The sequence below is a fragment of the Pyrgilauda ruficollis genome, unplaced genomic scaffold (genome assembly GCF_017590135.1).
Source record: "Pyrgilauda ruficollis isolate IOZ18807 unplaced genomic scaffold, ASM1759013v1 scaffold29, whole genome shotgun sequence".
NCBI lineage: Eukaryota > Metazoa > Chordata > Aves > Passeriformes > Passeridae > Pyrgilauda > Pyrgilauda ruficollis.
This window is the reverse complement of record NW_024524266.1, coordinates 80,264-107,514: the sequence shown is the minus strand read 5'-3', so window position 1 is coordinate 107,514 and position 27,251 is coordinate 80,264. Positions and strand designations below refer to the sequence as shown.

At 39.2% G+C, this 27,251-nt stretch overlaps 1 protein-coding gene across 3 annotated transcripts in view; it reads left to right on the top strand.

The window, feature by feature from the left end:
* The window catches only part of MCF2L (MCF.2 cell line derived transforming sequence like), a 122,996-nt gene that overhangs the window by 40,261 nt on the left and 55,484 nt on the right, over positions 1-27,251 (top strand). For all 3 annotated transcript variants that reach the window (XM_041472395.1, XM_041472394.1, XM_041472399.1), the window contains 2 exons: positions 15,810-15,893; positions 24,733-24,847. In XM_041472395.1, coding sequence (XP_041328329.1) covers positions 15,810-15,893; positions 24,733-24,847 — 199 coding nt within the window. Of the gene's footprint in view, positions 1-15,809; positions 15,894-24,732; positions 24,848-27,251 lie in introns of those variants that run through there.

Sequence of the window (27,251 nt, the reverse complement as noted above, 5' to 3'; positions counted from 1 at the left end):
GCTGCGGTTTGTGCAGTTAAAAAGGTCACATCCATTTCTTTGTTGGCTTTGCAGCTGTGGACAGAGGGAACTGTCACTAAATACTGCAGGATAAAGTGCTTACTACTAACTGCTGTGTGATTAAATTAATCCTGAAAAAAAGTCCAGTTTTTGTGTCTCTCTGAAAAAAGAAACCTTGGTAAAGACTGCAGCACAGCCAAGGAGAGGCCTGTGATTAAAGATTTGTGGGGGAGCTTTAGAAAGGGCATGTAAATAAAAAAGTATAAACCGATTAAAATTCAGTTCACAGAACACCAGAAATATGGAATTTTTAAATTAGAAATTGAAACAGATGTGTGATAACTGCATTCAGTGGCCAGGCTTCTGTCATGGCTTTGGGGAAAGCCCCTAAGAGTAGTCATGAGACCAGAGAAGTACCATCCTTGGTACGGTGTTACTCTGCCTTAATTACTGACATGCTCTTTTGCCTTTTGTTTTACTTCTTCGATACCTGGTGTGAAGGATGTGTAATCTTCAAAACTTTGAAGTTTATTATTGTCTTACAGTGCAAAGTGTACTTTTAAGATGTAATCTCTCAGCAGCTTTCCCTATGTTTTTTTGAGGCATTATCTTTTTGAAAGACAGTACAGGGTTCAGCCTTTTGATTGAACAGCATCCTTTTCTTTTAAGTGCTCCAGCAACTATATATATTTTCCAGCCTGCTCATTTTCAATGGAAAGAATATATTTCTTCATGGATGGAAGTTGTGATTGGTTTATTTTATTCTTGTTTACTGACCATGATTTTTGATTGGTTGCTCTTGCTTAAATTTAGGTTTAGATATCATGTGGGGACCTTTTTTGATTACTTAGCATCTAAGATAAAAATTACCAAAGCAGTTTCAAAATTAGTTTTGTTGTTGTGTGAAGATTTAACAAGCTGCTTAGTAGAATGGATTTATACAAACATATATATTTGTGCGTGTGTTTGTGTGTGTGTATAATGGGTGCATAAACTAATTTTAATCCTTGGAATCTTTTGATGTAAACCAGACAGAATTGTAAATCTTGAGTGCTTGATGACTTCAAAAAGAATGAAACCTCTTTTGCATCCATTCTTTGAAAAAAAACATCAAGAAGGATTAGAAGAAGAAAATTAATGGAACTTCTAAATAGTCTAGTATGCTAAATGAGAAGCCAACAGATGATGCAACAAATTGCTTCATGTCTTCAAAACGCCACAAATTTATAAATTCTGCAGCTACAGGTGTGAGGTGTATTTTACTAGGGTTTTTTTTTGAGAGAGTATGCATTTGCATTATACTAAGGATGATCCTATAAGGATAGCTCTTGCCATGCTGAATGCCACATTATTTTATTGGTGTGCTTTTTGCTAGGTACAGCACCCCTGAAAGAAAAATATGTTTAATAATTGTATTTTAATGTTGAACTTGCCAGACTTTAATATCCTTTACCATGAGCATTGCCACCCTTATGCTGCACACATGCTTTATAAAGCAGGTGCAGTGTCTTGTATATTTAAGCCACAGTCGTAGCTTCCTTCTCTGGGTTTCATAAAACTAGGATAACAGAGTCTTTAACCTCAATTGACTTTTACCCATCCTTTAACAGCTTCTCCCACAGTGTTTTCCTCCATTCTGCAGGCTGGAGCCTGTCACTCACATCCCATGCTGAGGTGGGAGGGAGAATTAACCTGAGTGCTGAGCTTGAGTGGAGTTGAAATTAATTTCTTTGCATTTATAAATACATACTCTCGTGCCCACCAAGATTTTCTCAGGAGGGCTCTTGGTTCTTTGTGTTTTAATAGAGCTTAAATTTGCCCTAAAGTCTTCTTGCTAACATGCATGCCCACACAGCACAATTTTCCTCTCTGATTCTATTTTAAGCTGGATCATGAAAGCCAGGGAAAGGTTTTCTGCTTCAGTGCTTTTGCTCTTTCTTTCTGCTCTTCTCTGAAATGCACAGCAAGGAATTCAGGTATTATAACCATAGAGCAAACATTTCACCCACACACAGAGTCCAAAATAGAGTGCTAACACAAAGAGCCATTTGGTTACTGGCTGGAACCCTCTTCTACCAGAAGAGTGTTTCCCCAGGTGCCCATCAGCCCAGCTTTCTGTGCAGAATGGAACTGCTAGGGAAGGTAAGCACCTTTGCCTGAACACCTTTTGACCAGGCATCTGAGACCTAGTTCCACAGAGACGCTCTGTGGGCTTCTGTCCCTCCAGCAGAGTGGGGGCAGGTTCCAAGGCTCCTCCACAGCAAACACTGAGCTCTCTGTGCGTACTTTTTCTTCACATGTGTTGCTAAGTCTCAAGACACTGGTCTCTAAAAGAAGGAGGTGAAGGTGTGCCTTGTTGGTTAAGATTGAAAGGTAACAGGATTGGAACACACAGTGCTTTATTTTGGTGCTCTTAGCCACAGACATTATTACATCTTGATCAGTCTGGAAAAAAAAAACCCTGGCGGTGTTCAGGGCCAGGTTGGATGGAACTCTGAACAGCTTGGTTGAAAAGTGTCCCATGGCACAGGGATTAGAGCTACATGATCTTTTAGGTCCCTTCCAACCCAGGCCATTCCATGATTCTATAATATATGTAACTGTGGGGCGTGGAGATTTAAGGCTAGGAAGGAGTATTCTAGGTGGGAGCATGGAGGATGACTGCTAACCCAAGAAATTAAATTGTTTTTAAACTAGTATTAGGTTTTCACCTGAATGACTGATTCCACTGTTTTCTCTACTGTGAAATCTGAAGGCAAAAGCCTGTTAAAATGTGGTTGTCCAGGTTGGGTACAACACAAAGGGACTCTGGAGCAGTCATTGTTGGATAATACAAGGATTTGTAGTTCCTCTCTGTCTTGATAATGAGAACAAGCACAACCAACATGTTATACATGTCATTGTTTTTCCTCCTTTACATTCATGGAGGATTTTTTGGTTTTGTATTTCTTTTTTCTTACGGAAGTAGCCAGCTTGCCAAAGTATCAGGTTGCTGGATCTTACTGTGTGGATCTAGGTGGGAGTGATTCCTATCTGGAGAAGGGTGTAGCTCCTCTTTTGCATGGTTTTAATCTCTGAAAGATGGCTATAAAACTTCCTCTCCCTCTCTATGGATGTTTGGAAAGTGTTCTCATGTCTGTTTTATCATCATTTATTATCAGATAATAAGGGTTATATTTCCTGCATGCTGTGCTGCAAGTGACACCCAGCCCATGCCACCACTAACAGAAGTATCTGGTCAGCCAAGCATATTGCTGTGGACTCTCTGCCCACTGTTTGATACCAGCTTGGTGCTGGTAAGTAAGAAGTTAATGTCAGTGTGTGTACATGCATCAGGTATCTGAGACTGTTCTTCCTGGAGCCGTGCTGTGGCACAACAGCCAGAAATAAAAATCCTGTGAATTGTGATCTTTGTCTGAGGAGTACAAGTCACGATATTGATCTGGGAGCACGCTCCAGCCAGAGGGTTAGGTGGCTGTCCTGGAAAGGAGGGAGTCTGGGCTTAGAGCCGAGACATAGATCCTGTGTCTGACGGTGCAACAGATGCTGTTACCTGATCTGAGAGAGCTCACCTGCTCCATCTCAGCTTTCACATGTGAGAGTATTTACATGACTTGTGGGAGTCGTGTAAAGACTCATTCACTAATTTTTAACTCTCTGCACAATCTAATGCGCTAATCACTCATAAAATACAGAATAAGTAAAGTAAGTACAGAATAAGTTCAGTAAAATATTTCTAAGGAGTGTCACTTCTTTTAAATCTACCTTTATTTAAAAACATCTGATATTGCTTAAAAAAGTCTTGTGTTTTGGCTTGCTACAAAACCCAATGACCCCAAAATGAAACAGCAGCACTGAAAATAAATTACTATGATTATACAGTCGCATACTAATGTCATGCACTGAATAGAGCTGCTTGTATAGATGGTAGATTTGTTAGAATACATCTCACTAGTGTGGGATTATCAACAGTTCCTGCCCCATGGCAGATGAGTGGTGGGAACACAGATGTGGGGTGTTTCAGAAAATAACCTCTAGTGTGGTCTGTGAGTGACCTGGGTTTGTTTTGGTTTGCTTTTATGGGATTGGTTGGTGGCTGGGAGTGCCAATGCAGAAATGGAGCTTTTTCCCATCTGCAAATGGGATTTTGTGAACAGATGTAACCATCAATTCAAGCTTTTTATCCTCGCTGTCCTCTTTCCTTGACCTCTCTTGTTGGGAGAGGACTCTTATAACACTGTGAAGTGAAGAAAAACAATCCTTTTGTTTTCATATGGCTGTTGCTGTCACTCGTGCTCCTTGGCTCACTCTTAGTACTAGTGAGTCTGAATGGCTGATAACTAATCTCAAGTGTATTAATTAACAGGTAGTCTGTCACTGGGCAATTACTTTAAAGGATCAAGTAAGGCAAGTCCACTCAGCATTCATGTCTGAAAGATCATATGGAATACTTCTGTTCTAGTTTATTTTGTCATTTGTTGCCTTATTTTTCAGTATCTTATTCGTAAGATTTCAGTGTATTTCCACTTGCAAAGTCACATTAGTAGAATGCCTTTTTGTCAGCTCCTGCTGCTTTGGGTAGGCTCCTTCATAGGAAACAGGTGTTTGTTGGGTTTCCCACCAAGGAAAACACCCCATTTCAGTTCCACCAAAGACATGTGGGTGAGAATTCCCTTACCAACAGGAACAGCTGACTGTATTTCTGGGGAGCTTTCTAGCCAAAGGTTGATTGGTAAAAGGGCAATTAATTTCCCTGCATGGAGTAGGGGTGGGTGGTAGAAAAATATGATAATACTAGTTTTACTGTACCATTGTTTGTTAGTACTAGAGCTTTTAAAGAGATGTTTTTTTTCGACAAGGCACACTTAGGATTAATTTTTTAATGCATTCTTACTCTGATAATGTTTGAACAGTGCATGTGTTCATATTTGAAGCAAACAGCTTGCATCTAATGCGTGCCAGCGCTTTATGCAGGAAAGAAGTGGTAGCCAGCAAGCCCTTCTGAGGAACTCTGAGCCAGCTGACAGGCACACTTACTCTGCATGTAATTTGAAGACAGGCATTGTGCCCCCAGTGGCTTGGCTTCGAGTGAAAGATGGAGTTTTGCGCTCTCATTTTGCACTGAGGATGAGTGCACAGATAAATAGGTCACTGTCCACGGAACTATTTTGCTCTAAATCAATTAAAAGCAACATGACCTTAAGCCTGATCTCCTTGCTCTACAAAGATATTGCTGAATTGTGGCTGCTTCTGAAGAAATGCACAGGTGTGTCTAGTATTTTAAATTTTCTTAGTTGCTTGATTGCAGGTCAGGCAGGAACTTTGGCAGATAACGTTATCCTACTGAGGAAAATGGGATGTGTTTCAGTACAAAGGCAAAAGTTGTATTCTGCTTGTGTGCATTAGTGTATAAATATAATTTATTGGTGTGTGTGTGTGTGTGTTCAGTCCTTGTGTAAATTTGCAATGTATCATTTTATTTGCAGATGTATCTCTCAGTACACCATATGTATCCACAAACTCTATTCCTGTATTTTACATGGAAGGTACTTTGCTCAGGATTCATTCATGCCGTGATTATGGTGATCGGAACAGCTGCTAAAGCTTGCAGGGAGAATTTGCTGTTGCAGAGAGCTGTCCTGCTGTTTCTGGTTTACAGTGTGTTATAATTTTCAATTCACGGCATTTTGTGTGACTATCAGATACATAATTTCTCCTGATCCCTATTGGAGGCAGAGAAAAAGCAATGTTTCTTTCACAGGATACAGTTTGGCATCCCCTAGTTGTTAGTACAGGCGGGTTGATCTGAAATGAATTATTTCTTTAATTCCTTCAGTCAGAGCTTTCTATAGAAATGTTGTTTCTGTTAAGAGATAATGAAATAGTAGAGATATTATTTGCTGTTAATAGTGCAGCCACAGTCCACTGCAAAATGAAAGCGTGTTTTGTGGAACAGGAACAAGCAAAAATTGCGTCCTTATTCTGGTGCCTGAGTCTACATTCCCAGTTCTGTTTTCTGCTTTTGGTGTGCATGACTATTGCAGAGGAGACAGAGCTCCGAACCCATGGAGTGGTGTCTAATACTGTTGCTTTTGAAATATCAGATTTAAATAAAACAGGTATGTAAAGGTTGGGTCTTCTAACTAAAGGGTGGATCTTCTTACTAATCTTTAATTAGTATTATTAATTATCAACTTATAATCAATAATCAATTAATTATCAACACGTGAGTCTGAGTGCTCTGCTTCTCAAGCAGTGCTTAATGCTACCAGGGGTAATACTAAAAGTCATGCTGCTTGGGAGAAATGAATGAAAGGTTTAAGAAAGATGAGGATAATCAGATGGAAAGGGTGGAGTAATCAGCCTAAGTAAATTTTGTTCTTTATTGCATCCTCATCTGCATCCCTGAGAGGGGAGGGGTGGATTTAGGAAACCACTGATTACTGTAGGAGACAGTGAATGTAGAACCAGGGAGTGTTTTGTGTCAAATCATGGTGGTGCCTATGTAATCATGCCAGGACTGCTTGTGTAAATTGCCAAGTTTAAAATTTGGTGTTTTCATCTGTATTTGATTAAGGCTTGAGAAATAAGTGAGCAGGGCTTTTGTTAGCAACTGCCAAGGCTTGATTCTCATCTGTTGACTGCCACCACTTCTTGTGGGCATGTTCAGTGTGCCAGACATCATTCCTTTCTGGAGAACTGTTGGAACATTCTGCTCGAAGTGGGCAGAATGGTTGTCCCACAACGGTTCCCTGGCACTGTTTTTTCCTCTTCCTCCTGAGCTTTGTATGGAGTATTTCTTGTGCCTACAGTCGGCAGAAGGGTGAAAATGTAAGTGAAGGAAAGGTCTCAGCAAGAGTGACTGTATTGCCCTAAATGAGTCTGTAGCTGCCTGTGGAAGATACTGAGCTGTGTCCATGTCCTGCCTCTGAACTACCTGAAGTAGTGCATGTTTCTTGTGCTTTAGAGAGGCATGATGTGTTTCATCTTTTTCATGGCATTAGACAGTAAGCCACAGTAGTTCAAGAGCTCTGCATTAACAACTCTGTCATCTGTGTGGTAAGGTGGGGCAGCCAACTGGGTTATGAATTTAGCAACCTCTTCTTCATAAGTAATCTGTAATCAGAGTCCCAGATACTAGGAAGTTTACAAGTAAATGTTTTAGCTGAAAACTAGTACACAGCTCTAAACAAGCCTCTTAGTGAACACTTAGTCCTTCTTTCTCTCTCACACTCACACATTCCCTTTCAAAACATTAGTTTATAGATGTATAGTTACATGAAAAACTGTATTTGTGTGTACCATAAAATAATATATTTGTTTCTTGGAAGTTATTCTCACCATCCTCTGTGTTGCTGAAATTATGATACTCAAGAAAGACCTTATTACCAAGCCCTGCAATGACTGGAAAAGGAGCACCAGTTTTAAATTGAAAGAGGATAGGCTTGGATTGGGCATACAGAAGAAAATGATTTTTACAATGAGGATGGTGAGACACTGCAACAGGTTGCCCAGAGAAGTCGTGGATGCCCCTCCCTGGAAGTGTTCAAGGCCAGGCTGGAAGGGGCCTTGAGCAGCCTGGTCCAGTAGAGGGTGTCCCTGCCTACAGCAGTGTGGTTGGAACCAGATAATCTTTGAAGATCTCTACCAACCCAACCCATTCTGTGCAACCTCACAATTGTTAGCATTGCTGTAATTTATCTCCAGAATAGATGTGTACAATAAACAATAAGATTTTACCGCTTTGCTGCTTTATAAAAGTGTTTCGGTTTTGTTTTTTGAACAAACAAAAATCACTCAATGTTTAAAATCCTACCATGCTTCCAAAACAGCACAGAAAAAAAGCATTCTGTGTAGTAGAATTATCAGGTATTCATATTCATACAGGTGGTCCTGTGTGTGTTGACTTTTCAGTTAAAGCTTTGGGGCCTGCTTTGAGATACATATTTTTCTGAAGAAGAAGAGTTGAAATCAGGTGGTTTTGGTGGAGACAAACCTCCAGTTTAATTCTCTGAAACATGTCTACTTCAGCATATGTGTATAAGCTGAGTGATTGCATCATTAGTTTTTAAGGCTCACTGAAGATGGGTCCTTTAGCTTGCATGTGGCTCTTCTGCTCAGAGCTGATCTTTCCATTTTCTCTGTTTGGAAGACTTCCACTTCTTTGCAGAGCTTTAGTATTTAGAAAGCAAAATTCCTGTAATAATTTTCTCAGGGCATTAAATCTTACTAAAATGCAGTTGGCAAAATCCAATGTCTTTGTTATTCCATAGAGGCTTGCTTGCTAAAGTACTGAGTGAGACACATCTGGGTCATTTCCCTTCTTATCACTTGAGTCCTGGCTAGGAGAACATTCTCTACTGCTCAGTCTTTATCTACTATTTCTCCATTTAGAAAACAAAATCTTTGCTTTTTGCAAAATCTGCTGCTTGTAGGTGAGTAAGTACATCTAATATTTTAGACGTAGTTTTATTCTGTACACTCAGCATGATTTGCAGTAGTGGGGAGTTAACAATGCTGCAGTTTTGGCAATATTTAAGTGTGGTTCCTAGCAGTCTGAAACTATCCTGCAAGAACAGAAAAGCGTTTACCAGCAGGCTTGGCTTCCTTCAGGACATCCTGGAAAGAAGAGAGCAATATTGTTGTTGCAATAGTAAGAGCATGCCATACGCATGAGGTTAATTATACATTTGAGTAGTAGGTACACCTGGCACTGATGCTGCTTTATCCCTAAGCCCATTTTGTGCTTAATACAAGTTTAGGCTATAGTATGGCTATGTGGCATGATTCTGAGTTCCACTTACTTCTCGGTTTGGAAAGAGAATAGTAGTTGTGACTTGAAATAGCACAAAGAATGTCTTTCTCACCAAAACAGAATGGGCGCGCTTGAGCGCGTGCACAGCAAAAGCCTGCTAAAACAGATTAGATGCTGTGACTGGTAACACGTCTTGCAAAATTGCAATGCACATCCCTGTCCCCTTTTGTCTTACTTTGTATTTTCTTCAAGAACAAAGAAATACTAGAGTTTGGGTTTGATCCCTAGATTGACTTTCTAATTATTACACGTTTTTCTTCTGGTTACAGATTAGCTAGTGTTTAGTCTCTCTTGTAAGCCATATCCAAACTTAAAGGTGATCCCTGACAAGTTGTGGGCTACAGAGCAGTCTGCCAAGTTGGTGTGACTGATGAAGCAGAGGAGGAAGAAGCTGTAGTATTTAGCACTCATAGTATCCTGCGAATGCATCTATTATACATGAAAGGGAGGGTATTGTATTTCCTCTCATGTTTGTGCTTTGAGGGGATGTTATTTTTGGCAAAATAAGGTGAAGAACTTTGTTGCCTTTCATAAAAGGGGAGGTGGAAGAAGAAAGAGAAAAAAATACTTTGGCATGTATAATAAGCAGTCAAATCCAATAATATTAGAGTTTGAAAGAAACCAGAACCTTGGTTGGCTCTCAAAGTGTGCTTTTGAGCAGGTATTTAAAAATTCGACTCAAGAAAATGGGAACTGTTACACCTCCTGCCATTTTGGGCCAAGCCAAGAGCATTGCATTTGCTGCATACCTCAAAACTTCTTTTTTTTCTAAAGGAAGGATCAGTGTTTAATCTCCCTACCTGAAACCAAACCAGCATTCTCATAGTTTTGTAGGTAGTCTTGTGCCAAATCCCCAACTCTGTGATCTCAAAGAAGAAATAGGTGGATATTGTGATTGCAGAAAGCAAAAATTACCTGAGTAAAGTAGGGAGTTCGGTAGGTTTCTGTACAAAGATGTTGGGTTTTACTTTTCGTTCTTTAACCCATGACAAGTTTCTGCCTCTCATATTTAAATTCTGGAGTTGTAGCCTTTAAGGATTAATTGGTGTGTCTTGTGGTGTTCTTCAGGTATGATCAATGAAGCAGAATTATATAGTTTCATTTCAATGAAATAATTTAATTATCACCAAAATTTAGGAAATATGAGCAATGCTGCAGAAATATAATTTCTGGACTTTGTGATGGATCTGTCAGATTTTCTGATGCACTAGGCACTTAAAACACTGCCCAAGGAGTAAGTGCCTGTGTCCACTGTGCCTGGGCTTATAAAACAGGGAATATTGTTCCTAAAATTTTAGATTTTCTTTGGCAGTACCACTTCCAAGTCTTGACTTAAATAGATCCTTAACTATTGTAGCGGGCCCCTAAACAGGGAATAGTTAGCATTGATTCCATGATTGCAGAAGGCTGATCAATTTCTTTATTGTACTATACTATACTATATTATACTATTAAGAAAAAACCCATCGCCCTTGCAGACAGTCCAATACAGCTTTGACCAGTCTGGTCAATCAAATCCAAACACCACCACCAGTGGCCAATTAAGAAATCACCCTTTGGTAAACAAATCTCCATAACACATTCCACATGTGCACAACAACAGGTGCAGCAAGTGAAGATAAGAATTGTTTTTCATTCTTTTCTCTGAGCTTTCCCACAGCTTCCCAGGAAAATCCTGGGAGAGCTATGTTTCTCTCTCTGTTCAGAGGATATGTGATTACCACACTTAACACTGAAGATGCATGGGATTCCATCCTAGCCTGTTGGAGCACTGGGTATATAGTAGTGCTGTTCTTTGCATATTGTGACAATAGGCCAGTCAGTCTTAGAAAATGTACTGATTTTAGCAATGCTGTGGAAGTGGATCTTGCATAAAGCATTGATTCTCTTAAAAGTAAAGGTATCTCACCTTAAGGATCTGCTTTACATACCAGGGCTTTTGAGAGGAAATAGTCTTTTCTAAGTAGCAGAGGAAATGGGAGATAGAGCTTAGCTGTAGTCTGTAAAGCTCTTAAAAGTAAAATTCTTATGTAACTATATAACTAAAAATGTTGATTGGACACTTAATATCATATGAAGCTGTTTGGAGCACTAGTCTGTTCTATATTTCTTTGTGTCAGCTAGATGATGGTAGAAGCAAAGAACTTGCATTTTCTGCTTGCTTAGGATGTTTTAGCTCACCAGAAACAAGCAAGTTGCAAAAGGATGGTTTTGCTCTGGTGATAATTTCCTTCCCAACTATACTTTAACAGACAACTGTGTTTTGCATGAAAATATCTGAATTTATTTGCTCACTTTTCCTGGTCCATCACTTTAATGATGATGTAGTCAAATGAAATCAAAATGAACTTTTCCTAAAGGGATTTTGAAATGGTGAGATTTGAAATCTTAGTTTATGAACACTTGCAGAAATTCCTGTCATCAGCCCAGTGTGGCTATAAATAGCATGAGGACCTGAGGAGCCTCATCTGCAGCTGTTGTGCCTGAGCATACCAAGCAGTGAGCTTGCAGGCATTGTCACTAATCAGCAATGATTTTTAAAATTCAGTTTTAAAGCTGGAAAGCTCACTTGGCATTTTGAGCAGCTCATTAGTTTTAGGTGGCTTAGAGTAGAAGGGGGCTTCTGTGCACCAGCTCTGCTGCTCTGGTTCTTCCCTGCTTGGGGGGGCTTCACAAAGGAGCTGACTGTTAGTAGTGGTGGTCGGGAGGTGAAGATGAAGAGGGAGGAATGAGGAAATGAATGATTTGCCTTGGGGCTGAGAGAGATGAAGGGACTGTTCTGAAAGTCATTATCTTGCATTTCTAATTACCAGATGGAAGGGTGGTTTAATGAAGAGATTTTTCAAATGAAGACCCCCTTCATAAAAGGCATTCAACTCTTTGGGTGGGTAAGCTGTTCCAGAGGAGAAGCAAAGCAAAACTGGTTAAGGAAAATACAATGTTTCTTGAATTTAAGGCATGGATTTCATAGAGAAGCTGTAGACAAGTTTTCATTAAAATTTTGCAGACTCAGAAAGAAAGAGGAGGAAGAAAAATTATTTGTCATTTGATTTCAGATGTGCTCCTGGGATCTGTGCTGAAAGGCGTAACTGTGTCCGGATGTGTACAAATAGATGGGCTTTCAAGTCAGTATAAAGTAATGGCCGTAGAATTTCCTGCAGAACCACTCAAAGGGTGGTGTAATTCCAGCTGGCTTGCTGGGAATTTCATTTAACTGGTTACAGGAGGCTCACAAGTCATGTTGGGAGACTTCCTTTTGTGTAATGTGGGTGCAGTCAGTTCAGAGTCCACTCAAATTTTGTCTTCTGTGAAAATGGGTTTACTTTAGCATGTGAGACAAACAACAAATGATGATGAGTTTTAGTTTGATCAGAAAAGAAAGAGGAGCTTTTTATCAATAAGGGAAATTCTTGACTGCAGTGACATTGATTTTTTTTCTCAGATCCCAAGCTCTTCAGGGCTTGCTGGCACCAGGTAATTCAAGCACGAGTTATCTTTGTGCCCTCGTGCTTAAGTCTGTCATCCTGCTTCATCTGAAATGCAGTCAGGTGCTTCTGGTGAGATGGGGTCAAGTCCCTCTAAGCCATCGTCCTTTATCATTGAGACAGGACTATCAAAGCAAGATTTAAATTTAATTAGAAGATTATATATCTGCAAGATTGTGGTTCACATTTTTTGTGAGCAAGGCTTTTTGTAATAACAACCATATATTTAACTGATTCCTTTATGTTAGTAAGATGACGCTTCTGCCCTCTCTTATAATTTGAATGCTAGCTAATGTGAGGATTTTTTTAAAGAACCTCCAGTTGTCAGCTTAAAAAAAATCTTTGTACATTCCCAGCTATTTTATGTGTTGGAGTTTGAAAAATAGTAATAAAAAAGCAGTACTAACTTTAAAGACCCTTATTTTACTGTTTATTATTACCTACAATACCAGATGTACTGTTATTCCCAGGGGCTTTCTTTTAAGCTTCTTAAGTGAGCTCCTCAGGAAAGACAGGATATTCAAGCATGTTTTGATATGAACAACTTTTTTCAGCAATGAATTTTTGAATTTTGGGACCGGTAAGACAGACAGACTCTTAGGTCTCTGTGTTGGAAATACTATGTAAAGCAGAAAACATAGAACAGGGAAGATAATGGGCTGTGTGAATCTTCATCTATTCAAGTACAAGTGGAATTTGATCCTATAAAAATTCCTTACAAAACAGTGAGCAGATTTTCAGTAATTCTGTATTTTAATGTGCACTTAATTAGCTTTACAAAAATTGAAATGGTCACTAAAGAATGTAGCAGGTGGCAGGTTCTCTATTTAAAGAATATTTCCAAGAAAATATTTTCCCCAAAGGCCATGAGAGTAAGGAGTGTGTGCTCTCACAGTCTATTTAGCATGTGAGCCTTTTGTTGACCTATCCTTTTAAAGAAATAGCATATTGAAGTAATGATGGATAACCTTGAAGTGAAATCATATTGAACCCCAAACAAACTGTGATGAACTCTCTTTTCCAGAGGGATGCTAAAAGTCACAGAAATGGTGCAGAGCAATGAGTCTTTACAATTGCATCTCCTCTGAAGGAAAACATACTGAAGAGGGATTTCTGGCTAAATCTGTGGTAGTACTGGGTTCAAGTGTACCCTGTCGAGCTGCTGGATGTGACCTGTTTGGCAATTCCAAGAGTTGAATTTCCTTGCACTTTTTTTGTGTTGCTATTTTTTATCTTGGTTGTTTCAAATTATTGAAAATCAGCCCTATCTTAGTGCATACTTGGCTTTAGAAGTATGTCTTGAAACCGAATCAGCAAGAGCAAGATGAGATGGCTTTGGTAGAGGGGAGTGCAGCAGGAAGAGGAGTTTGGTGTCTGTCAGTGGACACTGTGCTGCTCCTCCAGTTGCAAACAAGCAGGCTCTCACACTGGAGTTAAAACTGAGTTTAAAACCAGGCGGGAGGAAGAGATTGTCATTTCAGTGAAGCTATATTTGACCAGTGCTGTGGGGCTGACCAGTGCTCTGGGGCTGACCTGTGCGGGTGGCAAAAGCTGCTGCTTCTATCAGAGGGAACACTGGAGCAATCAAATCTAGACTTGGGTATTCACCTGGCACAGTGGGATTCATCTCAGGGCTACATGGGGAAATAGTGATCCTTATGTAATGATACATAAATAGTTTTTCTTCCTTGGGAATGTCCTGCCTCCAAGAGTGTAGTGTGTCATGTATTTACTTACATATGCAAAATTCAACTATTTTACTACATGCCATGCTATGCAGCAATGAAAATTATGTCTGCCTGTGACTTGAGCCAGGATGGCATTTTATAGACTGATGATGTTATTTTCCTATCTCCCACCAAAAAATTTGCATTAATCCTGTAAGAGTTTATATTCAGGTTAATGGGTCCACCTGCATGTATTGGTTTGCAGAATCAGGGCTGGGTAGTTTTTAAAACACTGCTGCAGGAGGTCTCCTTGTATCATAAGGCACAGACAGCAAAAATAAACTCTAAAATCCCTTTTCCTTTGGGGAAGTGGGGTATTCCTCTTCTGGAAATTACTTGGCCATCTGAGATGGGAGTTTTGAAACATCTGTATTGAGTGTTCTGTTGAAAACATTGAAATGGTGACATAACTGAGGGTCTGGGTGAAATATGACTTGACAGTTAAAAGTATCCACTTATGGATTTGACAGCATGGTATGCAGAGGTCTTCTGATCAGGCAGCAGTTTGCCGGATGCAGGAAAATAGCTCTGATCAGTGCGTGACCTTGAAAGTAGTCATGGGTCTTCCTCTGCCCAACGGGACCACAGAGAACAGAGAAGTTCTGTTTCACAGTATAAGTTCTTGCTTATCTGGAAGAAGTAACTGAAAGTGGCTTTTTTGCTATTCTCAAATAATTGCAGTTCTCAGAATTTTACATATGTAAGAATTGCTCCTAGAAGTGTCTGTCTGCTCACGATCTAGCATTGAAAGCCCTGTGACAGCACGTCCTTGAGGACCAGAGCTCTACTTCAGCTCATACTTCAGTGCAGGTGACACTTATCCTTACATCAGTTTTAGGTTTTTACTTACTTTTCCTGTGCACATTCACAGCTCTGAGTGTCAAAACCTATCTTCATGGCATTCAATTCACATGACATTCATTCTTTCAATGTGCATTAAAACCCAAAACTTCAATGTCAGTACAATGTCAGACTAAAAGAAATGTTCATAACCAATTAAAGAAAAAGCTATGTTGTCTCTTCTGTACTATTCAATGAGGCTAATATTTTTTAGGAATTGCAAAAGAGTAAAACTTCTTGTTTCCTTGTAAAAAATGAGATCTTAGTTTATTAATTAAGCAATTCTGTCATGCAGTATTTGTCACAATTAGCGAAACTCGGGCTTCTGCTTGACCTCTGGAAACATGCTGTGGGAAATGCCTCTGCTGAAACACTGGGGCAGAAAACCAAGGGTTGGGAAAGCAGAGTGGTTGTCACTAAGCTGAAGGGGAAGGGCTGAGATAAAAGCTTAAGCATTGCTTTTCAGGGTGGAGGTAAAGTGTGTGTGTGTGTGCTTTCAAGGGGAGGATGTATTTCCAAGCCAGTTCTATCTATCTTATTTAATGCTGTTTTCTTGGGGTATTTGAATATAGATGACAGGCTAGAGAAATCATAAGTTTCTTGGTTTTGTTTGATAGAGGATTTTAATAAAAATTGAATTTAATATGTAGAAGTCCCACTGTTTAACATCATTCCTGAGGAATATTAGTTCTACAGTGTTTTGTTCAGTGGCAGTTCTCTACTGGTTCTAAATGTCAGTAAATGTAAATTCCTCTTTTATATGTGTGCTATTCAAAGAAAAGTGTGCCCTTGGCAAACACGTGAAAGACTCCAAAGATTTTCATGTTTTTTTCAGAAGTTAGACAGTTTTCTGAGTTTTGTGGTTTAGGGATTTTTTTTAAATGTGTGCTGTGAAATTTTGCTTAAAATGACTTTGCAATGCAATTTTTTTTCTCTTCACAGATGAAATCATGCATCAGGATATCATTCCCCTCTATGCTGCAGATATTCAGGACCAATTAAAGAAGCAGTTTGCTTATCTGTCAGGTAAGACTATGGTGTTCCCTCTTATACACATTGCTTAGATGCACGGTACAGCCTGCTGTCCTTTCACCATCTCCGAGGACTCTTATATGAGAAATCAATGAGTAACTCAAAATTCAGGCTACTAAGACTTGTTATTTAAGGATTTATTAAAAGATTTTTTTAAAGTATAATAGAAATTTTAAAATTGCAGGTAGTTTTCCAGTTAACTGGAGATTGCAGCATGGATGCTCTGGTGGTTGCTGTGGTCTTGGAGTCCTCAGCTCACAGCCCCAGCTGCCACAGGCTCTGCTGTCGTGTTTGATACTGAAGCCCAGGCTGACACCTTGGTTGTGACCAAAGCACAACAGCATCAGTGCTGCGCTCAGACAAGTGCAGCATCGAGTTCTGGGCATGATTTTTGACTTGGTATCACTGACTGCCTTCTGCAAAGGAGCCTGCTTTTGGGTATAAGGCTGTCTCCAAAAGCAGCACAGCTACTTGCACACAGCACAGAGAGTCTCTGCCCCTGGGCCACCTGTTGGTGATGGGAGCAGTGTTTGTGCCATGCAGTGTTGGCTGCTGAGCTTGGTCCATCTCCGCACTGAGCCTGTGGCTGGCTGATAATGGGCAAAGGAGATGGTGCCTCTGCTCACTGATCAGGCTGAGTGGAAGAAGGTATCTGATAAGCTTCTGAGTTTGTTCTCGTGTCTTCCGCCCATAAAAGCTCTTGCAGGTGTGCAGCTGTGAACTTGCTGGAATTATGGCCCTGTTTGCCCTCCCTCCAATACACAAAAAGGGAGAGCATCAGTGGCTTTGCAGAGCTGCCCTGCATCCTTCAGCACAAAGGAAATTTACTTCTCTGAGCTACAGCTGGACTCTATGACTGTTCCCTCTCCCTCTGAATCCCATCCTGCATCAGATCCAGAGAAACAGGGGAATGAAACAATGTAATGCTTTACTTGGCAAGAGCTCACTGAATCTTGTTACACTCATAATCAACTATTAATTATGATTTATTTCTGCTACACAAGCTGAACTGTGGATCTTCAGCAGTGACTGTGTTTTCTGTGGGGTGGTGGTAGCACTTGGAAAATAAGATATTTTTTATAAAATTGGCTGTTCATACTTCATTTGAGATTATAGTGTTTAAGCTACAATTCTTCTCTGGGAATTTATTTTTTGACTTTCCAAGCTCATTCTTATCCATGGGCAGAAAATGTCCAATAAGAGTGTTATTCAAGAATCAGCCTATCTATGAAACTACAAGTAGGGTTTGTATTTTGCCCCTCTGAAGTGAGGGGGAAAACTGGTGACTGTGGTGGATGAGTTGTTGAGTTCACAAATCCACAAGTGTCTTCAGCAGTCAATAAATCCACTTGGCAGTGGAGCTTAGTAAGAGCAGCCATTCCTTATTCTATTTTCTTCTATCTATTCACACTCTTGTCAATTAGAATTTTGTTTTATTTTCCTCAAGGAATAAGTCAGCTGCGTTACTGTTTCTAGATTTTGTTGTATTTTATTATTCTTGGGCAACTTGAGTGTTAGGCATTTTCACTTCACTTTGGAATTCAGGGGGGTTTTTTTATCCTAATGTTCTTCTGCAGGATGTTTGTTGATGGTTCATTCTCTGTGCTGTACCAAATAGTGGTTTTACAGGTTCTGTGTATGAAGGAACAGAGCCAATGTTTTGATACTTGATTTATGTGCAATTTGTTGTTAGAGTTGAGCTTAAGAGGGGCTTTGCTCTAAGGCCACTTAAGACATTCCCAGTGTGTGAATGGGACTTTTTTGCTTATTACTGTTGCCTTGAGAATAGAATCTAAGTCCATGGCAGAAAACTCATTAAAATGAAAGTCCATAGATTACTAATGCCTTTGGCAAAATAGCATGTTTGCAGGTATTGCAGAATGTTTTAGATAAATTTCTGATTTTAATTGTTGGCTTTTTAACAGCAATTCAACGTGTACTTGAGAATTGCTTTAGTTTCTCTAATAGGATGTATCTAGGTCTCATGGGACACTTGCTTAATAGGGAATGAAACCCAGTCTGCTTCTTGTCCTAGAGGCTTTATCCCTTCCCGAGCTGCTTGGTCTACATCAAGGTCACTTCTTACTTGTGTCTCTCATTGTGCTGGATTGTAATGGGAATGCTGCAGGAACACCCAAATTAGACTTGAAATGAAACAATAAGTGAAAACTTCCACTAATGCTTCAGTTTGTCAGTAAAGATCTCAAAGTGCAATGAAATCAAGGTGCTCACTGCTCCTGCAGACTGGCTCTTGCTCGGCACTGAGTATGCAGTCGTGTTCAGCTTAAATATGATGGTGGGGCAAGCTGTGGATGAGGCTTGTAATTACACAGAAAGTTTATGAACCCTGAAGTTAATATTTTACCTCAGGCACGGTTGTTTACATTTTACCCTGGAGTTTTCTCTTTCTGTGGAGCAAGGTCCTTATCTGCGCTAAAATTATTACTTTTGTTGTTGCTAGGCTATACTAAGTGCTGCATCTACACGGTTCAGTGTTTCACCTTTTTTACCTTTGCTTTCTTTAGTTACTATTAGTGCAACCACTTTTTCTTCCACATTTAAAGGGGTCTTCTGCCTTTTTTTTTGTTTTATTTTTGTTTTTTATCCCATGAAGGACAGTGTAAGGTCCATTTGAAAGTCTCTGGAAAATGTATCCTTTGTGTATTCCTCACAGTCTTTCATTCATGTTATATGTTTTCTTTCATAAGTATCTTCTCTTCCCATGATTGCTGTGTGACTTTTCTCCCCACCCAGCCTTGTGTCTGTCTGCCACCACAGTGTGCAGATGTGTTAAAATAAATGTAGATGGAGAAGAGCATACAGACCTGTGTATGTTGATATGCATCCTAAATCATTCAAGCTATGTGATGTGCAAATGAGACTCTTGGCCACCATGAGTGCTGAGCTAGTTAATTTAACTCCCTTTCCTTTGAATGCCTATTTATACATTGAACAACTTCAAAGTGTTTCCATTAAAGGAAATACAAATATGAGTTCATGCTATTTGCATTTTCGTCTATTGATTCCTTGTTGTTTTTCCTCCCATTGAAGAATTTAACATTGGTACTAGCTTTCAAAATGCTTATACCTTTGATTTATAAATATACACCTATATGCTCATACCTTTATCATTGTAAATAGTAAGTATCTCACTTTGTCTGAGTTTATTTTCTCGGATGTGTTCTTGCTCTCATCTGTGGGAATGACCTGACCGCTCCTCACTGGTCAGACTGTTCCCATTGAAGTAGCTCTGGCTGCTCAGTCTGTAAAATTACATTTGAGAATTTCTGAGTGGATCCTTTACCACATACATTGTGACAGTTAGCTAAAAATATCAGCCTTATTTTGTTGCTGATATAATATGGACAGTATCTATGTTGTGTATGGACAGTGGAAGAGGTATTGCTTAGCAGCCTTTGCCTTGCACAGGTGTAAGCTTAAGTAATGTTTTTTATTTGCTGTGCTAAACCTGCTGTCTATAGAGATTTAAAAAAATCAAAGCAAAAAAATGTAGTAAGGGAATAGATAAAGGGAAAAAATGAATCCTTGGCTAAGAGATTTCCAGTTCAAATATGTTCAGATTCAAATTTATGTATTGCAATCCAATTTTTAAGCTGTTATATTTGCTGCTGATCAGCCTGAGCAAAATGCAGCTTGTGAAGTTATGCAAGTAAAACTTCTCCTTTCAAGGAAAGAACATTTTAATAATTTCCTCCTGAATCTGTTTTTCTTTGCAAAGGATATGCAGAGAAGCTTTTATCCAGTCCCTCATTGAAGTCTACATGTAATTTCAAATACTGAATTCTCCAGTTAAGTATATTATGCAAGCAGAAAGGAGAAACTCCTTATCAGAAATGCACAAGCAGAATAGCTGAACCACTACAATAGTAAAAAAAAAATCTGAAGTAAGCCCTTCTCTCAGTCACATGAGGACTTCACTTTTGACAGAACTGCAATTTTTTGGCAGCATCTTTTGAACTAAAGTTGTAGATCTGAGCCATTCAACAAGGCTGATGCTCTGGGATCTTGTGTGTGCACACTGATCAACAGAGAGGTCATATTTTTTCTTATAGTCCAAATGCTATTTCACTTGTATTATAGAATCAGGCCAGAAGACTCTTTGCTCTGTCATCTAATTCTATCCTGCTACTTACTTCCTTTTTGTGGGGGTGGTCAGAGTACTTTTGAGAATACTTTTTTTTTTTAATGCAAACAGGAGCAGACTAGTAAGGGAAACATTACAAAATAATCTCTTACTCATCCTTCCTGGAAGTAAGGCTAAGCAATTTCTTTGCTGCTGGCAAACTTTGCTGCCCATACAAAACCCCACACAACTAGCATGTTTTCTACAGGGTTGTGGGGAATGACCCTTTTCTCTGTGTTTGTGTCTGCCTGTGCCCTTGTGTGTGGTTTTTAGCAGATGTACAATATGCAAGTTTTGTCATTTTCCAAGTCAATGCTTTTTTAAGTTGAAAAGAATACTAATTATGTCTCATTTGAGATTGTTTTCAGATACCAAGTTACTAACATGCCTCTTGATTAGAATTTCTGAAAATGCTGTTCAATTCTCTTGGGTTAGCACTTCTCTATCACCCAACCTGCTTAATAAAAAAGAAAACAAATGCAGAAGACATAGCAATTGTGATGGGAAAAGTTAGATGTAGCAGAATATAAAGAATAAGTGCTAAATCACTGGAACTCTAAGGGAAATTTTACCAATCCCATCTCACAATAGTGCAGCTAGTTTCCCATGGTTATTTTCTCTACTGTTTTCATCCATAAGATCATGATGCTCTGGGTACACACAATTTTAGCAATTGGTGATATTGCTGGTGTTAATTGTGTTCAAAAGCTGGGAACGTGAAATGTTATTTTCTAAGCACAGTTAAGTCACTTTGCTGTGGACTGTGGAGCTAGTACGATTCAATGTTTTTAAAATGTGTGTTTCTCCAAAACACGGGGCTGTCACTGTTGTAAAAACAGACCTTAGACCAAGGCTCGTAGATCTGTCTAGAAGAGCTCCACCTAACACAGCTAGCATTTTCAAGGTTTATCCACTGAAAAATTTCCATTTTATGATGGCAATTTGTTTTGTTTTACACTAAATCTATTAAAGAATTTTCATGTGAATAGGCTGCCAAAGTCATGTATAAGTCAGATAATAACAAAGTTTTCCATTCATGAATACTCACAGAAGTCGCATGGAAACAGATCTGCTTAATTTAAAGTGGTGTGGTGTTTTTATTTTATTTAATTGCTGAAATAAGCTTCAGTCCTCTTTACTTCTATGGTCCTTCCATTTGTAGCCTGGAAAGTAACAATCCTCTCAGTTGTAGAATGTTACATATAATCCTCTCACAGCTTCATGTTATAAGACAAGCATCAAGGAATTCTTGGGAATCATTTCAGGTAATATGTCTGCAGACTGATTGCACCCACTTAAGGACTGATGTTTTCTCTTCTGCTCTTTGCAATAAACAAAAAAACAAAAGTTGGCACTCAAGTGACATTTGTTTAATATTTCATAGAGTAATGATGCCAAATGTATTTCAGCATTTTCATAGAATCACAGAATGGATTGTGTTGGCAGGAACCTTTAAAGATCATCTAGGCTGTCCCTGCCCTGTCATGGGTAAAGGCATCTTTCCCTAGATCCATTCAATCTGATATTTTCATAGTCAGAACAGTGCTCAGATTTTTTAAACAAAAATAAGGGGATTTGTTATACTTTCAGAAATGTATGTTTAAAAAAAAAATAACAAGGCTAAGATTAGACTAAGAAAATGCTCATAATGCTCTCGGGTACTTGATTGTCTTAAAAACACATAAAACTATTAAATTCCACTTGTGCAGTGCATCCCTGTGTAAGATTAGAAGTAGGAGAGCAGGCTTGTTTGTGCCTCTGTGGGCAGAACTTGTCAAGCAGATCAGCTGAGGCTGTTCAACAGCTGTAGCTGGAATTTCTGGACTCTGAACTAGAGGGGAATGCAAAAGAGGTGATTTTCCAGAGGTTAGGACTGAGGTAGTTAGATGTAGTCACTGTACCAACTGACCTGAATTTATTAAAATATTGCTGTTAAATTACTAATTTTTTGTATGGTGATTAAAATTGCAGTAATTATTTTTAAAAACTACTCTGTATGTGCTGAATTACTTGCATGAGTTGTAGCACTCAAATATTCATCTCTGTCTTTTTTGGTAATCTGGTGTATATAATTCTGAGGTGCTGGAAGATTATTATATGAATTAGTTTTAATAAGATGTCTGAATTTTTTGCCTTAAACCTGTTTCAAAAAGGATAAGAGAAGTGAAATTTTTCAGTACTTTTCACTTGAATGTTTTCCCTCTCACTAAAATTAAAATCAACAATAAAACCCCTCTTATCTTCCTAAACTTTTTATCTCCTCCCCTAAGTTCTGTGGCTTGATTTATTTTTGGGTGAAGAGAAGAAAATCACATTTTACACAGCTAATTTTATGAACTGTGTAATCCTGCTTTTGCAGAGGTGAAGAAAAATGAGGAAGAATGATTCTGATTAAAGGAAAACAATAATTTCCTGCTGTGTTAGCTTCATTAAGAAATAAAGGACACTTTAAAAAGTGAACTCACTATTTCTAATATTTAGTATAAACACAATTAATATGTAGGATTTTTACTTTATTTCATATACCATTTTGTAAATTTCTCTGACAAGTGCTCATTTTAAAGCAGCAGTTGCTTTGGCTAGAGTGACCTGTCTTCCCTTGGTGGTCATGTAGTTAATCACAGAATCACTAGGTTGGAAGAGACCTTCAAGATCATCAAGTTCCACCCATAAAGTTGCAATATAGAGAGCAACTTCTTTAAGTCATGTGGTGTTAAAGCTGAAATTTACAGAATTTCTTATGTTTAGCATTTCAGGTCACTCTGCCCTAAACTCTTTTGAGCAGCAGGGTTCTGATAAGGAAAAGTAGTTGAGGAGCATTTGAAGGTATATGTGTGTTCAAGTAGCCCAGCAGGGAAACAGCAATGAAAAATCAGTGAAGAACTGATTCTAAGAGCTCAGGGCAGAGTCATCTCCACCCAAGATAACCACAGATGACTGTTCTAGAAACTGAAAATTAATAGGCAGTCACCAGGCAGGATGGCTCTATTTGCCCTTGACAATCGGTGGTGGTCTGGGAACTTCCTGAAAATCCTAGTCCAGACTTCTGCTTTTAGGACATGTCCTGCAAGTCTATTGTTGCTGTTCTTTTGTTTCACATGTCCTATTTATAGAAATTAAGTGGAACAGAAAAAGTAACCAATGAAGATACCACAAATAATGTATGATTATGTCTAAAAATAGTTTCTCTAGAGAAAGCAGAGCACCTCATAAGCAACAGAAATAATCATTATCATGCTTTTAACAACAGAGGAAAATGCTTTAGTCGTGAAAGCTTGAACAAAAACCAATAGAGTGAAAATTGGTCTTAACTTATAATTGTGTTTTGAGTATTTGTATAGCTAAAATTAGCTCCCTTGACTCAGTATTGCCATGTTTGGATGTGTCATAAAGGTCATATTTGCAAACTTGTAATATTTGCATAATAGTTGCATTTTGTTGTTGTTTAAATGTATCCAAAGCACATTATTTTTTTCATGTATTTTGATTCCAAGAGCTTCAGTGACAGCACCATGCCTGTAAGCTGGTAAACAGAAATCAGATTCACCACAAATTAACATAAAGATACTATTTCAGCTGTTCTAATTACATGTGGTTTGGAGGGAAGTTGTGATTTCTTTTATCAAATGAATCTGAGGTCAAATATTTCTCTTGTTTTTCCTGTGAGGTTAGACTCAAAGGGACTGGAAGTGGGTAATAATCTTCACAAGTCACTGTTGCTCTCATAATTGGTGCTGTTAATACTGGTTTCTGCACAGTTACCGGATTTCAAGGCTGGAAAAAATATCCTTGTTATTTTGTAACAGTAATTTTTTTGTTGTTTTTCTTCTCCTGTAAAGATAACTTCCCAACAGTGTGTTCCTGTCACCCCAGAGCAATTAACTTCATGCAATTGCTAGGGCTCAGCAAGCCCCTTGTCCTACCTGTCTTTATGAATATACACTTGCTAAAGACATGAAACACTAATAATGCCTTTAAAAAGAAATTATTACATTTTGCATATAAGAATGTGTGTGAAGTGCATGAAGAAGCATTGTGTCTGTGAATTGTACCCAGTGGTGCAAATGCCAGGAGAGACGCACATAATGGTACCTAGCTCATCAGCAGCTCTACTGCAGTGTAGGTGTTCAGCTCTGCTTCACCTTCTGTACAAAATCTGGGAATGGGAAATCTCATCTGAAACACCTACGCCCATTTCTTTTAACGTTCTGCCCCTTCTCTTTCACCAACCTGGAAGCAAAGCAGCAACTGAGCAGGGTAGGGGGTGTTGCATGAATGAGTTCCAACTGGTGAGAGGGTTGAGTTCAGTTCAAGATGGAGATTCACCTACTTAATTCTGAATTAACAATTTTGTTTCTAAATTAGTTGCTTTCTTTCTCCGAATTGCTTCTACTTAGATGCAGTTGATGTTTATCAGAAGATGCACTGCCATCTGGTGTCAGTACTGCTCACATTGGTCCAGAAAAAATATCATGTGGTGAATGGGATGTAAAAAATTCCTTTCTATAAAACTTCCTAAGCACTGAAGAAGAGAGAGACTGCTCAGAGTAAACTGTCCACACATGAGCCCTGAAGAAAAAAAGAAAGAAAAAAAAAAGAGACAGAAAAAATGCAGTTGTTTTATTACTGGGAAATTTCAGTCTAGGTAAAGAGACTTGCATATAAACACATTTGCTGCTTCTTTTGTAGGTGGAAGAGGGGGAGATGGCTGCCCTGTTATCACCTTTCCAGACTATCCAGCTTTCAGTGAGATTCCTGAAAAAGAGTTTCAGAATGTCCTGACCTACCTGACAAGCATTCCAAGGTGAGCACCTGTCTGGAAGAAAATAGCCTTTTATCTGCTAAGGGACTTTCCGTATTTGATCCCTTACATGTGGTGTAAAAGTCAAGCTTGGTATTTAATTAAAGAAAAGGAAAATTAAGCTTATGGTGCAGTGTCAGTAAGTGTTGGTTGGTGACAGCTGTCTAAGGTAGTTGTTAGAAAAATTACATGCTTCTATTTTCTATTTCATCAGAAAATTACTTCCTGGTATGTATGGATTTACACGATGGACATTATCCTTCTGTGTCTTCACTGTATCTTAGAATGCAATATTCAGAGTTTTAATTGAGCACATGTATAATTTTGGCAGAGCATGCTAATTCCTGGGTGTTGCTCAGGATATTACTCAGTGAGGGAACACTCTGTATCTGCATACAGAGGTTTGTCCTCACCACTTGAGCAGTTTCCCTGGCTTAGCTGAATGTATCGTGTCTGCAGACTCCCAGAGCTTTGCCTGATGGTGCAAAGCAGGCCCAGGGATTAATTCTTACTCTCTTAGAGGGCACAATAGTCTAACCAATGGGCTGTCCAAGAAATACCATGATTTTTGATAGTCTGTTAATGAATGAAATCATTAACAGTGGGCTCAAAATCTTGATGGAGGTAAGTAAGGCAAGTAGCAGAATAAAGTGCATACCCTAGAATTCAAGTGAGCTAATTTTGGGCTTATTCAGGGAACTGGTAGGTGGAATACAAAGGAAGGCAGCTCTGAAGAGTAAATCTGCTGCAGAAGGCTGCCAAGTTTTGAAGGACAGCATTCTCCAAGTACAAGAATGGCACGTCCTGGAACGTGAATGGACGTAACAGGAGGCTGACCCCACTGTCTGAAAATGAACTTGTGACTGAGCTGCGATACAAAGGCAGCATACAGGAGGTGAAAGCAGGGACAGGCTACAAAGGAAAAATGTAGATACATTGTCCACACATGTCAGGATGGCGTCAGAAAAAATCAAAGCACACCTGGAGCTGAGGGACAAGAAAAAAGGGACACCAAGGACCCCTTGAAAAAACTTCCGGTGCTTTAGCAGTACAGGAATAAACAAGGAAAACGGGAACCTCTGCTGAATGGACTTGGGCAAATTAGTAGCAGCCAATAAAGATGAGGCTGAAACACTTGAGTTCAAGAAGGAGAATGCAGTCTTCTCTGACACTCACAGGCCTCTGTGTACAGAAAGAGAGTTCAAGAAGGAGAATGACAAGCAATGGCTGAGACAAAATCAAGCATCTCTTGAGAAATCTTGACCCAAATCTAGAGTTTGGGATAAGATGAGCTGCTTTGAGAGTGGTGAGGACACTGACCAGTGTCATAGTCAGGTTGCTCTTTATAATCCTTGAAAGGTTTGGAGATTAGAGGTAACCTCACTTTGATCTGTGAAAAAATTATGGAGTGAGTCCTCTTAAAGCACACTTTTGGGCACATAAAAGAAGGAGGTGATGGGGAATAGCCAGCGTGAATTAAACAACAGTAATAGTGCTTGACCAGCCTATTTCTGTGATGACAGTACTGAATGCATCAATGAAGCAAAGCTGTGCATGTTTTTTGTCTCACCCTAAGCAGGACTTCCAGCTCAGTCTCCCACAGCGCTCTTCTATTTACCTTGGGTTGTTACATTTTGGCAGGTAGGCTCCTGAGTGGTTAAGAAAGTGCTTGGATTATTTGGCTCAAGGAGAGGTGTTTACTGGCTGATGTTTTATCTGGAGACAGATTTCCCCAGGGAACTGTATGTATGTATGTTTTCTGATGTCCTTGGCAAGGATCTGAAGTAGGAGATGGAGTTGAAGTTTCATGAAGTTTCATGAAGTTGTACTTGATGTAACCAGCCCCGCCTGGTTGTACTTCTTAATCCCTGCTTTGTCAGGGAATGAAACTCTGAAGCTCACTGCCAGCTTTTGTGTTTTCTTTGTTTATGCTGGTGGTGGTTAAACTGCATGGTGCTAAGCATCCCTTGATCGTATCTTGGATACTGTTTCTGCAAATAATTATGTTCTGAATTCACATCTGCTACTCCTTTTGAAAGTCCTTGGTGGTGCATTTCATGGTGGCCCACTAAACTTCTGCACATAGTGGGGTTCATGTGAGAAATTCTGATCAGAGCAAACAGCATCTGGTGCAGTGGGGGAGCACTGAGTGCATCCCAGAGCACCACTTTGACAGGAGCAGATTTTCTGAAGGTTTTTCTGTCATTCGCTCCTACCTGACAACAATTACTCTCAGAGTATTGAGCCAGAAGTGGTCACTCCTTAAGTCTGGCTTTCTTCTAGGATTTTCTTGTTTCTTTAATTCGTAAGTATTTAGAAAGAGAGGACTGTTCTTTATAAACAAAGGAGATAGCCCAGCTGTCTAGATGTTAAGAGTAAGGTATTCACTATTGTGCATATAACAGTT